This window comes from Mandrillus leucophaeus, unplaced genomic scaffold, assembly GCF_000951045.1.
Source record: "Mandrillus leucophaeus isolate KB7577 unplaced genomic scaffold, Mleu.le_1.0 Scaffold493, whole genome shotgun sequence".
NCBI classification, from domain to species: Eukaryota; Metazoa; Chordata; class Mammalia; order Primates; family Cercopithecidae; genus Mandrillus; species Mandrillus leucophaeus.
The window spans coordinates 1,074,005-1,090,216 of record NW_012105287.1 but is presented as its reverse complement, the minus strand read 5'-3'; the positions used below and the strand labels follow the sequence as shown (position 1 = coordinate 1,090,216).

The window sequence follows — 16,212 nt, the reverse complement described above, 5'->3', positions numbered from 1 at the left end:
TTTGGAAATGCCGTGCAAGATGGTAGGGAGATTGCTAGCCTTCCAGTAAAATTCAATCTTCTCCTTTTCTGTGGGATTGTAATTGTAGCCTCAAACATGACCTTCTATTTCCCAGCCCCCACTGTAGTTAGACGTGGCTACGTGGACTAAGCTGTCTCTAATAGAATGTGATCAGAAGTGTTATGCGCCATTTCTGAGCCCAGTGACTTAAGACCAGCGTGTGCCTTCTTCATACTCTCAGGAAGATGTGCCTGTGATTCAGTTTCAATGCTAAAGAAACAAAATGGGGGAATACTATGTCCATAAATGATTGTGTAGCAGCATAACTGCGAATGTCCTAAAACAATGCTCTGAAATGCAACATGAGAGAAAGATAAACTTCAATTTTACTCGAGCTATTACATTTTGGGGTTTCTTTGTTATAGAAATTTAGTCTTTAACTAATAACCAGGGATTCAGGCAGTATATCATCTATAACTTTATCTGAGAAAAGTAATTGAAAGAGTACTCTAACTAGTTTTCAAGATAGGAGAAAATAAAATGAAAGACTAATAATAAATCTGTAATCTCTACAGTGAAATCTAAGTAGAACATAACATTGCAGCTGGGAATTTTTCATAGAAGGACAAAGAAAACATTCTTGAAACTGAACACGCATACTGAGAGGAAATTGTTAATAACATCAGACTTAAAGCTGCAGACTTTTAGTGTGTCAGTTATCTATTATAGCAAAGTACCCCAAAACTTTGTGACTTAAGATGATAATTTGTTATTTCTCATGATTCTGTGATTGGCTGGGCTCAAAGTGGGAGTTCTGTTCCACTTCATGCTGACCGGGGTTATTTGTGGCTACCTTCTTCTAGGAACTTGGCTGGAATATTCAGAATGGCTTCACTCACGTGCCTGGGACATTGGCAGGGAGGTTCTGGGGCTTTTTTCTCTCTCTCTCCATGTGGTCTCTCCAGCAGGTTGGCCAGACCTATTTATGTGGTGGCAGAAGTTGCCAATCCTCTTAAAACCTACACCCGTAACTGTCACAGGGTCACTTCCCTTGTAATTGATCGGTCAAGGTAAGTCACAGTCCAGCCCAGATTCAAGTGGTGGGAAACTAATTCCACTTTTTTCTCTTTTTTTTGAGACAGGGTCTCACTCTGTTGCCCAGGATGGAGTGTAGCAGTGTGATCTCAGTTTACTGCAACCTCCACCTCCTGGGGCTCAAGTGATCCTCCCACCTCAGCCTCCCAGCCTCCTGAGTAGCTGGGACCATAGGCATGTGCTACCATGCCTGGCTAATTTTTGTGCTTTTTGTAGAGATGAGAAGTATCTTGCCTAGGCTGGTCTTGAACTCCTGGGCTCTGGCAATCCACCTGTCTCAGCCTTCCAAAGTGCTAGGATTACAGGTGTGAGTCACTATGCCTGGCCTTCCCACCTCTTTTAAAAATTATTTTTATTTTTATTTTTTGTGGGTACATAGCAAGTATATATACTTATGAGATACATTAGAGATTTTGAGACAGGCATGCAATGTGTCGTAATCATATCATGGAAAATGGAGTATCTATTGCCTCAAGCATTTATCCTTTGTGTTACAAACAATCCAGTTATACTCTTTTAGTTATTGTAAAATGTACAATTATTATTGACTATAGTCACCCTGTTGTGTTACCAAATGCTAGCTCTTATTCATTATTTCTAACTATTTTTTTGGTACCTATTAACCATCCCTACCTTCCCACGCAACTATCCTTCCCAGCCTCTGGTAACCATTACTCTCTATCTCCAAGAATTCAATTGTTTTGATTTTCAGATCGCACAAATAAGTGAGAACATCTGATGTTTGTCTTTCAGTGCCTAGCTTATTTTATTTAACATAATAACCTCCATTCCAACCATGTTGTTGCAAATGACAGGATCTCATTCTTTTTTTTACGACTGAATAGTACTCCATTGTGTATAAATATCACATTTTCTTTATCCATTATCTGTTGATGGGTGCTTAGGTTGCTTCCAAATCTTGGTTGTTGTAAGCAGTGGTGCAACAAACATGGGAGTGCAGATATCTCTTCAATATACTGATTTCCTTTCTTTTTGGGTATAAACCCAGCAGTGGGATTGCTAGATCATGTGGTGGCTCTAGTTTCAGTTTTTTGATGAACCTCCAAACTGTTCTCCACAGTGGTTGTACTAATTTACATTCCCACCAATAGTGTACGACGGTTCCCTTTTCTCCACATTTTTGCCAGCATTTGTTATTGCCTGTCTTTTGGACACAAGCCATTTTAACTGGGGTAAGATGATATCTCATTGTAGTTTTTATTTGCATTTCTCTGATGATCAGTGATGTTAATCTTTTCACCTTTTTATGTCCACCTTTTCATGTGACTGTCATTTGTATGCCTTCTTTTGAGAAATGTTTATTCAAATCTTTTGACCCCTTTTTTGTTGTTTTTGAGATAAAGTATGATTCTGTTGCCCAAGCTGGAGGGCAGTGGCACGACCTCAGCTCACTGCAACCTCTGACTCCTGGGCTCAAGCCATCCTCTCACCTCAGCCTCCCAAGTAGCTGGGACCACAGGTGAGTGCCACCATACCCAGCTAATTTTTGTATTTTTGTAGAGATGAGGTTTTGCCACGTTGCCCATGCTGGTCTTGAACTCCTGGGCTCGAGTGATCTTCCTGCCCTGGCCTCTTGAAGTGCTGGGATTATGATTTTATTTCTGTTTATGGCGAGAGAAGGGGGTCAAGTTTCACGTTTCATTCTTCAGGGTTTGGATGTCCAGTATTCCCTAAGCCATTTATTGAAGTGACTGTCTCTTCCCCAGTGTATGTTATTGGCCCCTTTGTGGAAAATGAGATCACTGTAGGTGCATGGATTTGTTTCTGGTTTCTCTATTCTATTCTATTGATTTATGTGTTTGTTTTTATGCTAATATCATGCTGTTTTGGTTGCTATAGCTCTGTAGTATAATTTGAAGTCAGGTAATGTGATTCCTCCAGTTTTGTTCTTTTTGCTTAAGGTAGCTTTGGCTATTCTGGGTCTTTTGTAGTTTTATGTAAAAAAAAAAATTTTTTTTTTTTTTTTTTTTTGAGGCTTGGAGTGCATTGTCTTACCGCAACCTCTGCCTCCTGTGTTCAAGTGGTTCTTGTACCTCAGCCTACAAGTAGCTGGGACTACAGGCAGGTACCACCATACCCAGCAAATTTTTTGTGTGTTTTTAGTAAAGATGAGGTTTCACCATATTGGTCAGGCTGGTCTCAAATTCCTGATATCAAGCAATCCACCTGTCTCTGCCTTCCAAAGAGCTGGGATTACAGGTGTGAGCCATTGTGCCTGGCCTGTTCTATACAAATTTTAGGGTCGTTTTTTCTATTTCTGTGAAGAATGTCGTTGATATTTTGATAGAAATTGCATTGAATCTATAGATTGCTTTGGGCAGTATGAACGTTTTAACAATATTGAGTCTTCCAATCCATGAACGTGGAATATCTTACCATTTTTTGGTGTCCTCTTCAATTTCTTTCATCTGTGTTTTATAGTTTTCATTACAGAGATCTTTCACTTCTTTGATTAATTCCTAGGTTTTTAATTTTATTTGTGGTTACTATAAGTGGGATTACTTTTTAAAATTTCTTTTTCAGATTATTCACTGCTGGCATATAGAAGTCCTGCTGCTTTTTGTATGTTGATTTTGTATTCTGCAACTTTACTGAATTTATCAGTTTTTTTTTTTTTTTTTTTTTTGAGATGGGGTCTCACTCTGTCACCCAGAGTGGAGTGCAGTGGCATGATCCTGGCTCACTGCAACCTCCACCTCCCAGGCCCAGGCAATCCTCCTACTGCAGCCTCCCAAGTAGCTGGGACCACAGGTGCACACCACCACACCTGGCTAATTTTTTTGTCTTTTTGGTAGAGATGGAGTTTCACCCTGTTGCCCAGACTGGTCTTGAACTCCTGCACTCAAGCGATCTGCCCACTTTGGTTTCCCAAAAGTGCTGGGACTACAGGTGAGTCACCATGCCTGGCAATTTATCACTTTTTTTTTTTTTTTTGAGACGGTCTTGCTTTGTTGCCCAGGCTGGAGTGCAGTGGTGTGATCTCAGTTTACTGCAACCTCTGTCTCCTGTGTTCAAGTGATTCTCCTGCCTCAGCTTCCCAAGTAGCTGGGATTACAGGTGCACGCCACCATGCCTAGCTAATTTTTGTATTTTTAGTAAAGATGGAGTTTTGCCATGTTGGCCAGGCTGCTCTTGAACTTCTGGTCTCAGGTGATCCATGCATCTTGGCCTCCCAAAGTGCTGGGATTACAGGTGTGAGCTACCACGCCCAGAGGAATTTATCACATCTAATAATTTTTTGGAGGACTCTTTAGGTTTTTCCAAATATAAGATCCTATCATCTGCAAGCAAAGATAATTTAACTTCTTCCTTCCAATTTGGATACCCTTTTATTTCTATTTTTATTTTTTTGAGATGGAATCTCACTCTGTCACCCAGGCTGGAGTGCAGTGGCATGATCTTGGCTCAATGCAACCTCCACCTCCTGGGTTCAAGCATTTCTCCTGCCTCAGCCTCCTGAGTAGCTGGGACTACAGGCGTATGCCACCATGCCCAGCTAACTTTTGTATTTTTAGTAGAGACGGGGTTTCACCATGTTGGCCAGGCTGGCCTCAAACTCCTGACTTCAGATGATCCACCCACCTTGGCCTCCCAAAGTGCTGGGATTACAGGCATGAGCCACTGTGCCCAAGAATACTCTTTATTTTTCTCTCTTGTCTGACTGCTCTAGCTAGGACTTCCATTACTCTGGTGAATAACAGTGGTGAAAATGGGCATCCTTGTCATGTTCCAGATCTTAGAGGAAAGCCTTTCAGTTTTTCCCCATTCAGTATGATACTAGCTGTGGGTCTGTTGGATACGGCTTTTATTATGCCCAGGTATGTTCCTTCTATACTGCTTTTTAAGGGTTTTCCTCTTGAAGGGTGTTGAATTTTATCAAATGTTTTTTCAGTATCAATTGAAATGATTATATGGTTTTTGTCCTTCATTCTGTTGATATAATATATCACAATGACTGATTTGCACATGCTGAACCATCCTTGGATCCCAGAGATAATTCCCACTTGGTCATAGCAAATGTTCTTTTTAATGTATTATTGAATTATTTTTGCTAGTATTTAATTGAGGATTTTTGCATCAATATTCAACAGAGATATTGGTTTGTAGTTAATCCCACATCCTTATGGGAGAAGCATCATGCACATCGAACATGGGATTATTGACAGCATCTTTGGAAACAATCTTTCTTTCTTTTTTTTTCTTTGAGACAGTGTCTCACTCTGTCACCCAGGCTGGAGTGCAATGGCACAATCATAGCTTACTGCAGCCTTGACTCACTGCAGCCTCAACCTCCTGGGCTCAAAGGACCCTCCTGCCTCTGTTTGCTGAGTAGCTGAGACCACAGGCACATGCCACCACGCCTGGTTACATTTTGTATTTTTTGTAGAGATGGGATCTCACTGTGTTGCCCAGGCTGGTCTGGAACTCCTGAGCTCAAGTGATCCTCCTGCCTTGGCCTCCCAAAGTGCTGGGATTATAGGTGTGAGCCACCACACCCAGCCCAGCAATAATCTTTCATAGTTCACCTTCTGGCCATAACAATCCATATCATTTCCCAATCAAAACACACTCATCCACTCCACCAAAAGTCTCAAACCATTATGGCCTTGGATCAAAGTACAGCATTTCACTATCTAAATAAGGCCCATGAAGAAGTTGTTCCTGTGGTATAGTTTATTGGGTGTGCAGGTACAACTTCTTCAACCCAGAGACCTGTGAACTAAATAGATGACTTATCTGCTCCCCTTATTCCTCACTCCCCACACCCACATACCAACACATTGATAATATAGAGACATAATGACTCCACTGAATAGTCTTATTCAAAAAGGGGAAGAATAGAAGGCACATTAATAGTTATCGATTCATAATAATTCTGAAATTTACCTGGGCACCTATTGTCAGGTTCTCCTACTCTGAGGACAGGAATTGTTCTTTGATTGTTTTATTGAATGGCTTTTTTTTTGAGACTGAGTCTGACTTTGTTGCCCAGGCTGGAGTGCAGTGGCATGATCTTGGCCACTGGGCTCAGGTCATCCTCCCACCTCAGTCTCCTGAGCAGCTAGTACTGTAGACACGTGCCACTACACCCAGCTAATTTTTGTATTTTTTTGTAGAGACAGGGTCTCACCATGTTTCCCAGGCTGGTCTCGAACTCCTGGACTGAAGTGATCTGACCACCTCGGCCTCCCAAACTGCTAGGATTACTGGTGAGTCACTGCCCCTGGCAGGAATGGTTTCATAATCCATTTTATTTTCAGAAGTTTTTAATTCTGCCTTTTGCCTTCTGGGATCTTGGCTTCACACCCTGAGAAAGCAATTTCCATAAGAAACGGTCCATATTTGTAGTTCAGTAGCTTTTTCAGTTTCTTTCCACCCATAGAAAGTTGAGGGCCCTGGGATCCTTTTCATTTCAAACTGTCTTTGCCCCTTATAATCTATAGTTTCACTTTTGCCAATACACTTCTCTTTAAAACTTTGTGGGCATTTTATGAATATTACTTGGATTCACACCATACCCCCAAACCACATCCATACTTCTGAGACAGAAGTCTCTCTACTTTGGATATGTCTCATTGCTATAGTGCAATGCCCTTATGTTTCTCAGAAGCCCTTTTGTCTAGGTGAGATGGTCTACAAGGCACTGCCTAATTCCTTCTGAAGTCTTACAGCTGCACTCTTGATTTGATCTTGACCTTGAGGCCACATTTAACTTGCAATTTCCTAGATTTGATCTTTGCTCTGAAGCCATTTCTTATTTTGCTAAGTCCTTAGTCCTTTACTCACTAAGTCCTTTACATTTTGTCTCGTTTCTGCTTGAAAATTGAATAGTTTCTTCTTTGGCTTATTTCTCTTTTACACTACAACATCCTATGTGGTTAAAATAAATCAGCGAACACTTTTAACATTCTGCATGGGAGTCTCCTAAGGCAGATCCAGATGGTCATTAAGTATGTCTCCTAGCTTCTAAGTTATCACAGATGACAGTGCTGCCAAACATTTTGCCAATGCATCACACTGGTTGTTCTCTCTCCAGGCTTTAGTAAGTTTCCTCACTGCTCTTCTAACCTCCACTCATAGCCTCCTTGCTGTCTTTCCAGGCTCTACCTCCTTTCTGGTCCCAACATCAATGCCACATGTTTTATGTTTTAGTTATGGCAGTATCCCATTTCTAGACACCAATTCTCTAACAGTTATCTGCAAAGGAGTGTTTTGTTATGTAACAACAGATACTGTCATCATTTAGTAATCTGGAGGAAAGAAGATGACTTCACTCTTATGTATGGGGCCTTGGTGCTGGCCATGGGGTCACTCTCCATATGTGATTTCTCATCAGTCAGCAGTTATCCCATTTAACTTTGACATGGTGGTAGGAGTGTTCTATGACAGCATAAGCAGAAGCTCTAAGGACGATAGAGGCCTACGCTTAGGAACTCATATGGTATCACTTCTGTAACATTTTGTCAGTCAAAATAATTCACAAGCCCAGTCAAGAAACAACAGGTAGGGGAAAAGACTATGTATTAGTCAGAGTTCTCCAGAAAAACAGAACAAATAGGATACGAATATTTATTATTATGAACAATTGGCTCACATGATATGGAGGCGAAGAAGTCCCACAATCTGCTGTCTGCAAGCTGAAGACCCAGGGAAGCCAGTGTGTAATTCAGTCTGAGTCTAAAGGTCTGAGAAGCAGGGGAGCTGACGGTATAAATTCTAGTACGAGGGCAGGAGAAGATGAGAGGGGATGTTTCAGCTCAGACAGTGAAGCAGGAAAAAAAAAAAAGAGAGCGAGCGAGAGAGAGGGCAAATTCCTCTTTCCTCCACCTTTTGTTCTATTTTGACCTTCAATGGATTGGATAATGCCTTCCTATATTGGGAGGACATTCTATTTCACTGAGTCTACAGATTCCAGTTGACACATGAAATTAACTATCACAGACTCCCTCTCTCTCTCTCTCTCTCTTTTTAAATCTGCCATCTGCACACTAAAGATTCCTCTTAATGGGAAAAGTTGTAACAACTTTATGGCCATATTTAACCTCCCACGGGTAACTACAAACATCTTAAAGTAAATATAATATTCAATAATTTTATGTTGAAAGCAACATAACAGGAACAAGATATAGATACCCAATATCACTATTTCCATTTAATACATTACTAGAGGTTTTAGCCACGGCAATAGGCAAGAAAAAGAAATGAAAGTTATATAATTGGAAAGAAATAAAATGGTCATTATTTTCTACATAGCTGGAAACAGAAAGTAAGAAAAATGGCTAGACTATTAGAATTAATTAGTTTAATTAATAATTCAGCAAGGGTGTTAGCTTCAAGACCAACATACAAAAATAATTGTATTTCTATATTTACACTGAAAACAATTAGAAAATAAAAATTTACATTAAAAATGACATGAAATATTAAATGCCTAGAATAAATCTAACAAAGATGTGTGCAGTTTCTATATTTAAAAACTGTAAAGCATTAAGAGAAATTACAGACACCAAAATAAATGGAGAAATATATCATTTTTATGGATTGAAAGATTCAACCCCACATAATGCTGTTATTAGTCTCCTAAGGCTGCTTTAATAAAGTACCACAAACTGGGTTTTTTTTTTTTTAAAACAACAACAACAACAACAACAACAACAACAACAACAAAAAACACCCAGAATTTATTATCTCACCATTCTTGGGGCTAGAAGTCTAAAATTAAAGATCAGTAGGGTCATGCTTTCTCAGAAAACTATACGGGAGAATCTTTTCTTGCCTCTCTTAGGTTTTGGTGTTATCAACAATCCTTAGCATTCCTTGGCTTGCAACTGCAGTACTTCAGTCTCTGCTTCCATCATTGCATGGGGTTCTCCTCGTGTGTGTATGCCTCCATATCTTCTCCTCTCTTAAGGACACCAGTCATAATGGATGAAGTGCGCACCTTCCTTCAGTATGGCCTCATCTTAACTAATTACATCTGCAACAATCCTATATGACTAAATAAGGTCCCATTTTAAGGGTTAGAACTCCAACGCATCTTTTTAGGTGACACAATTCAACACAATGAATAACAAATACCAATTCTCCAAAACAGGCATACCACTTCAGTGTAATAGTAAACAAAATCCCCATGGATTCTAAAATTTATAAGGAAAGTTTTGTCACAACTGGCAAGCTGATTCCAAAATTTACATGAAGATGCAAAGGACCAAGGAAAGTAAAGATAATCTTGAAGGACATAATAGGAGAGAGGACTTTTTCTATCACATACTAAGATTTATTATAAAGCTATTACAGAAATTAAGACAGTATGGTATTTCCACAAGGAGAAACAAAAGGAACAGCCTTCATAGTCCTGAAACAAACCCATATATATATATATATATACACATACACACACACACACACACACAGACAACTGATACATGACAAAGGTGTCAATGCAGAACAGTGGGGAAAAGGACAGTCTTTTTAAAAAATAGTGCTTAATCCATGTAAAATTCACATGGAAAGGTTGAAATCTGACTTACCTTACACTATACACATAACCCAACCTCAGCTGGATTATAAAACTAAATGTGAAAGACTAATAACATTTCTAGAAATTTTCTTCATTTGGTAGGAAAATATTTCTTAAAGAGTATACAATAAGCACTAAGCACAAAGGGTTTTTTGTTTGGTTTTTGGATGCAGTCTTGCTCTGTTGCCCAGGCTGGAGTGCAGTGGCACAACCTTGGTTTATTGCAACCTTTGCTTCCCGGTTCAAGTGATTCTCCTGCCTCAGCCTCCTGAGCAGCTGGGACTATAGGTGCACACTACCATACGCGGCTAATTTTCTTTTTTTTTCCTGTGGCAGAGTCTTGCTCTGCCACCCAGGCTGCAGTGCAGCTGTGCGATCTTGGCTCACTGCAAGCCCTGCCTCCAGGGTTCAAGTGATTCTCCTGCCTCAGCCTCCCTAGTAGCTGGGATTACAAGTGCCCACCATGCCCAGCTAATTTTTGTATTTTTAGTAGAGACAGGGTTTCACCATGCTGGCCAGGCTGGTCTCAAACTCCTGGCCTCAAGAATTCCGCCTGCCTCAGCCTCACAAAGTGCTGCTATTATAGGTATGAGCCACCGCACTAGGCCACAAAGGTTTTTTAAGTTCATCAAAAGACACCAATGAGTGAAAAGGCAAGCTACTGAGTGGGAGAAGATATTTGCAATATATGCAGTAGTCCTCCCTTATCCATGGGGATATGTTCCAAGATGTTCCACAGATGCCTGAAACCTCCAGTAGTATTGAACCCTATATATGCAATGCTTTTTCCTATACATACATATCTATGATAAAGTTCAATTTATAAATTAGGCACAGAAGAGACTAACAACTAACAATAGAACAATTATAATATACTTTAATAAAAGTTGTTTAAAACTTAAGAATTATTTGTTACTGGAATTTTCCATTTAATATTTTCAGACCGTGGTTGATTATGGGTAACCAAGACTTCAGAAAGCAAAACCGTGGATGAGGGGCGCTATTGTATATTCAAAAAAGACTTATCTTAGTGTATTCCTGATTGCCAAAAGAAAATGCCACAGACTGTGTAATTTATAAATGGTAGAAATTTATTTCTCACAGTTCTGGAGGTTGGCAAGTCCAAGATCAAAGCACTGGCAGATTTGTTGTCTTGGAATTACTCTCCAATTCCAAGATGAAACTTTGTTGTTGTCCTCTTGCTGGGAGGAACATTGTTATCATACAGTGAGGGGTTAAAAGGGCAAAAGGAATGAACCTTTGTGAAAGGCATGAATACCCTCTTTTGTAAGGGCATGAATCCCATTCACGAGGATGGAGTCCTCATAGCCTAACCCCTCCCAAAGGCTCCACTTCTTATACCATTGCCTTAATGTTTAAGTTCCAATATATGAATTTTGAAGGGACACATATATTCAAACCATAGCAGGACTGATATCTAGAATATATGCTCATAAGAAAATGTCAATGCAATACAAAAATGAGCAAGAGACTTGAACAGGCACTTATGGGAGATATCGAGATACCCAAAAAACATGAAAATGGACTCAGCCTCATTAATAATCTGGGAAAATGCAAATTAAAACCACAATGAGATACCACTATACCCCCTTCAGAATGGTTATAATTAAAAAGATGTGCAGTAGTAATTATTGGCAAGGATGTTGGGAAACTGAAACTCTCATACATGGCTGAAGGGAGTATAAACTGAAACCACCATTTTCTAAAATTGCCTGAGATTATCTACCTAAATTTTACATATACATAACAAGCAATTTCACTTTTAGGTATAAACCCAACAGAAATGTGTGCATATGTATCACTGTTAAATAAAAATTGTAGGCCATTGTTTTGGGCTAAGTTCCTGCACTAGGTCTCAATGAATCAGACTAAAAATCAAAATGGAGTCACTCACACTGAGGTTCCATGTCATCAAATGGAAACTACCTTGTTATCTGAAGTTCTGAAAAGTTAGGAAAAAGAGTCTAATTTCCCCTGAGTACCAGTTTCAATTAGCATAATAATGAAATTCCTTCTGCTTTAATCCTTACCAAAAAAAGGTAAACTGAAGTTACCTGATGTTAACCAATCAGTTATTTCTCTATTGTTTTGTTTCTCGGTTCTGCTTTATAAGGAAAATAACTTATTTATTTATTTTTTGGAAAGTTACTTTGAAATGGACCAATCTGTTTTCTATTCTTATTTCTGCTTTCTCCAGCCCTTCTCTGTCTATAAAACCTAACTCTTCTGCTCAGCTCATTGGAACACTTGTTCTATTTTCTGGAATGAAGTGTTTCCAGATTCTAGAATCACAAATGAAGCTAATTGAGATCTTTAAATTAAATTTGTTGTAATTTTGTCTTTTAACACCACCAATGACAAGAATGTTCACAGAAGCATTACTCCTAATAGCCACAAATTGGAAACAACTCAAATGTCCATCAATAGACGATTAAAATTGTACCATATTCACAAAACAGAATCCTATACAGCAATTAAAATGAATGAACAGTCACAAATCACAGATGTACCTGTGAAACAATGAATAAAAAAACCCAAATCTCAATTTTGAGCAAGTTAACTAATCTTTTCATTTCTATCTCGAGATTAAAAAATTATAATTCCTAGGGTTAAATGGTGAGGATTAAGTGGGATGGTGCATGTGAAGTGCTCAGCAAGCCAAGCATTTTTTAATATCATGCTCTCTCAGTAGGCCACCTTTCAGGAAATGGGCACTAAAGAATGCTACAGATTAGCTGGATGTGGTGGCACGTCCCTGTAAGCCCAGCTACTCGGGAGGCTGAGGCAGGAGAATCCCTTGAATCCAGGAGGCGGAGGTTGCAGTGAGCTGAGATTGCACCACTGCACCTGCACCCCAGCCTGGGCAACAGAGTGAGACTCTGTCTCCAAATCAAACAAACAAACAAAAATGCTATAGAGCACTTATAGTGCCTTCTAACGCCACTGATAATTCTTCCTCAAATCCCTTCCCCCTTCCTCCACCTTTTCACCATTGAGCCTCGGTCTCTTTAAGAAGTGAACCATAACTGAGGAAAGAGGAATGCTGGGAAGTTCTCCTCAGCTCAGGTCCGGAGCCTGACGGGAAAAGAGGGCGGAGACTAGGCCTGCGCACGCGTGGTTGGCCGGCTGCTGCGTTGTGATGGATCAGGCGGAATTCCAGAAGAGAAACTAATCCTTGTCTAGGCGCAGAGGGCTTGGTTCATATTCGCAAATTCCCCGTCCGGTGCTCTTCCGGTAGCAGGGAGGCGACAGAAGGTGGGTGCGGCCGCAGTGGTAGTGGGCGGGACGGCGGGGCGGAGGCCACGCCACGTGACGAGGCGTTGCGGCGGGGGCGGTGCCAGGTGGGCTACGCTGCTGGAGCGGCTGCGGATTTCGCCTTAGGGACGCGTTGACACTCACTGGCTGGTCCGCTGCTCTCAGTCGGAGACCACGTTGCCTCGTTAGTCCTCAAAGATGGGCGTGGGAATTCTTGGTGGGAAGGAGAATTTCGGAACGCGTGCTGTTCTCAGAGGAGGGATGAGCGCCCATAGATGTTTGTGGCGAGTGCGCAAAAGTTCTCATCTCTTCTTTGGAACAGTCTTTTCAACCAGTTGTGCATTTCCATCCCTGACTATTCGGATAAAGACAACTTTGAAGAGCTTTTTGTTTTAGGTTTAATTCGTCCCGTTTAGTTCTTTGACTTTTAGGGGAAGGGAATTTACTGAATGGCCAACTGAGTTTCTTTTCTACAGGAAGGCGATTGTGAAGCGGGTCTCAGAGGGGCTTGATGTCCCCCACCCCTCACACGGAGACCTTGAAAGAGGCAGGTGACTCACTTTCAGTAAGGGCGTGCATGTTGTTCGCCTGCGATGGATGGCATCTTGAGCTCACATCTAGCGTTAGGCCAAGAGATGGGGCCCTTAGGGAGGCTTCCAGTGAAGGTTGAGTTACAGGTCAGGGCTGGGAGGTTGTTGTGCCCCTCTTTGAGAAATAAAAGGCGACGTGGGCCTCTAAGTACTGACTCTCATGGGGTCAGAAACTATTTCTTAAGTCCATTCTTCTCAGAGTTTGGTAACTTCCTCCCACGTCTTGGTCTGCTGGTCTAATTCCCTTCAATAAACTTCAACGTAGGAAAGACCAGAGTGTGTGTCTTTAAAGATACTAGAGAAGTGGGAGCTGTTGCTGGAAAACTGTTTTCTTATGTAGCTACTGAAGGAACAGAAAGCAGGAAGAAAGAAAAAAGTTAGTTGTGGCCCCAGAAGAGTTGTTTTTCAAATGCTGAGCCGTGAAGCCTCATGCACTCAACACAAAGTTTTTCTTTCATATAGATAAGCCTGAAGAAAAAAAATAGATAAACCTGAGTATGTATTTTAGGTGTCCAGCTATCCATTACCAAGAAGAAATCTATTCGTTTGAGCCTGAAGAACTCTTTGAGGTAAAAAATTAGAATGAAAGAACCTTTGGATGGTGAATGTGGCAAAGCAGTGGTACCACAGCAGGAGCTTCTGGACAAAATTAAAGAAGAACCAGACAATGTTCAAGTAAGCATTTCATCTTGATTTAAACATTTAAAAAAATTCCTTCTTTTCCGTCTGGTCAACTGAAAAATTTTAGTTAGGCAGTTTCTGGTTTGTAAGTTTAAAATAACCCAAACTGAGACAGGCTCTCGCTGTCGCTCAGAGTATTTATAGTGCAGTGGTGCGATCTCCTTGGCTCACTGCAGCCTCCACCTCCCAGGCTCAAGTGATCTTCCAGCCTCAGCCTCGTGTGTAGCTGAGACCACAGGGCACACACCAACACGCTCAGCTATTTTTTTGTATTTTTGGTAGAAACGGGGTTTGGCCACGTTTCCCAGGCTGATCTCAAACTCCTGAACTCAAGCAATCCACCCGCCTTGGCCTCCCAAAGTTCTGGGATTACAGGCATGAGCCATCATGCCTGGCTGGTTTTTTGCTCTTTGAATGAAGGCTATAACTACGTGGTTTTGTTTGTGTGGAAGGAAAGTAGTGTATTTACCATTTTTCCATACTTGTCATTAAAAAAAATTCTCTTGTATCTGGTAGTACTTTTCTTTATTCTGTTAAGAATTTGTGGTCTGTGCTAGTCTCTGGGTATCCAGGACTGAGCAAAGTCAGCTTAGTCCCTTCCCTTGTAGAGCTTATATGTTAGTAGAGGAGGCAGAGATTACAAAAGTATTGGTCAAATAATATGTATAATTACAAACTATGACAAGTACTCTGAAAGAAAAGCCTAAAGTGAGGATCTGACCTAGTTTTGGTTGTGGTCTGAGGCCTGGGAATGGCTAGGAAAGGCCTCTCTAATGAAAAGATGTGTAAGCTGAATTATGAAGAATGAATTGATTAGGCAAAGGGCATGGAGAAGAGTATTACAGACAGAGGAAATTGTGAATAGGAAAGCCCTGAGTTGGGAAGATGCATGGTTCTTTTTAAGACCTGTGGGAACAGTGAGCCTGGAACAGAAAAGGTATGAAAATGGTGATGAAGATAATGAAACAACAACAATAAAAATAGATGGCGTTAGTATATCAGTATGTAGTATATATTATATCATAATCATATGTGACATTATTAACTTAATGCTTATATATGCTTAAGAGTGTGTCAGGCACCATTTTTACCACCATATTATTATCTCCATTTTACAGATGAGGAGACCAAAGCTCAAAAAAGCCAAATAGTTTACCACGGATCACAGTTAGTAGTAAATGACAAAGACTGAATTCAAATCCAGGTGGTCAGACTCCAGAACCTGTGCTATTCTGCTTCTCTATGATAAGGCTGTATATATAGTTTGAGGCTGGATTATGCAGGACCTAGTGGACCTTGTTATAAATTTTGGTTTTTATCCTAAGAGCAGTTCATAGCCATTATACGTTTTTTTTGTTTGTTTGTTTTTTGTTTTTTTTTTTTTGAGATGGAGTTTTGCTGCAATGTTGTGTTCTTGGTGGCTCACTGCAACCTCCACATCCCAGGTTCAAATGATTCTCCTGCCTCAGCCTCCCCAGTAGCAGGGATTACAGGTGCCTGCCACCACGCCTGGCTAATTTTTTTTTTTTAGGTGGAGATGAGGTTTCACCATGTTGGCCAGGCTGGTTTCAAACTCCTGACCTCAGGTGATCCGCCCACCTCAGCCTCCCAAAGTGCTAGGATTACAGACGTGAGCCACCACACCTGGCCAATTGTAGGGTTTTAAGTGAAAAAGTAAGATGAAACAGATCTGTGTTTGGAAAGATCATTCTGGCTACCCCATAGGGACCCAGAATGGAGAGCACAGAAATCAATGTGGGGGTCAGGCGCGGTGGCTCATGCCTGTAATCCCAGCACTTTGGGAAGCCGAGGCGGGTGGATCGTGAGGTCAGGAGATTGAGACCATCCTGGCTAACACGGTGAAACTCTGTCTCTATGAAAAATACAAAAAATTATCCAGGTGTGGTGGTGGGCGCCTGTAGTCCTAGGTACTTGGGAGGCTGAGGCAGGAGAATGGCGTGAACCTGGGAGGTGGAGCTTGCAGTGAGCTGAGATTGTGCCACTGCACTCTAGCCTGGGCGACAGAGC

The 16,212-nt window shown here is 40.9% G+C and overlaps 1 protein-coding gene across 2 annotated transcripts in view; it reads left to right on the top strand.

Moving 5' to 3' along the window:
- Positions 1–12,680: 12,680 nt before the first annotated feature.
- The window catches only part of ZMYM6 (zinc finger, MYM-type 6), a 49,683-nt gene continuing 46,151 nt past the window's right edge, over positions 12,681–16,212 (top strand). Inside the window, exons 1-3 of one of the 2 annotated variants that reach the window (XM_011995614.1) lie at positions 13,058–13,097; positions 13,390–13,460; positions 14,012–14,178. In XM_011995614.1, coding sequence (XP_011851004.1) covers positions 14,086–14,178 — 93 coding nt within the window. In that variant the 5' untranslated portion in view covers positions 13,058–13,097; positions 13,390–13,460; positions 14,012–14,085. Of the gene's footprint in view, positions 12,914–13,057; positions 13,098–13,389; positions 13,461–14,011; positions 14,179–16,212 lie in introns of those variants that run through there. The other variant, XM_011995613.1, reaches the window with a different exon arrangement.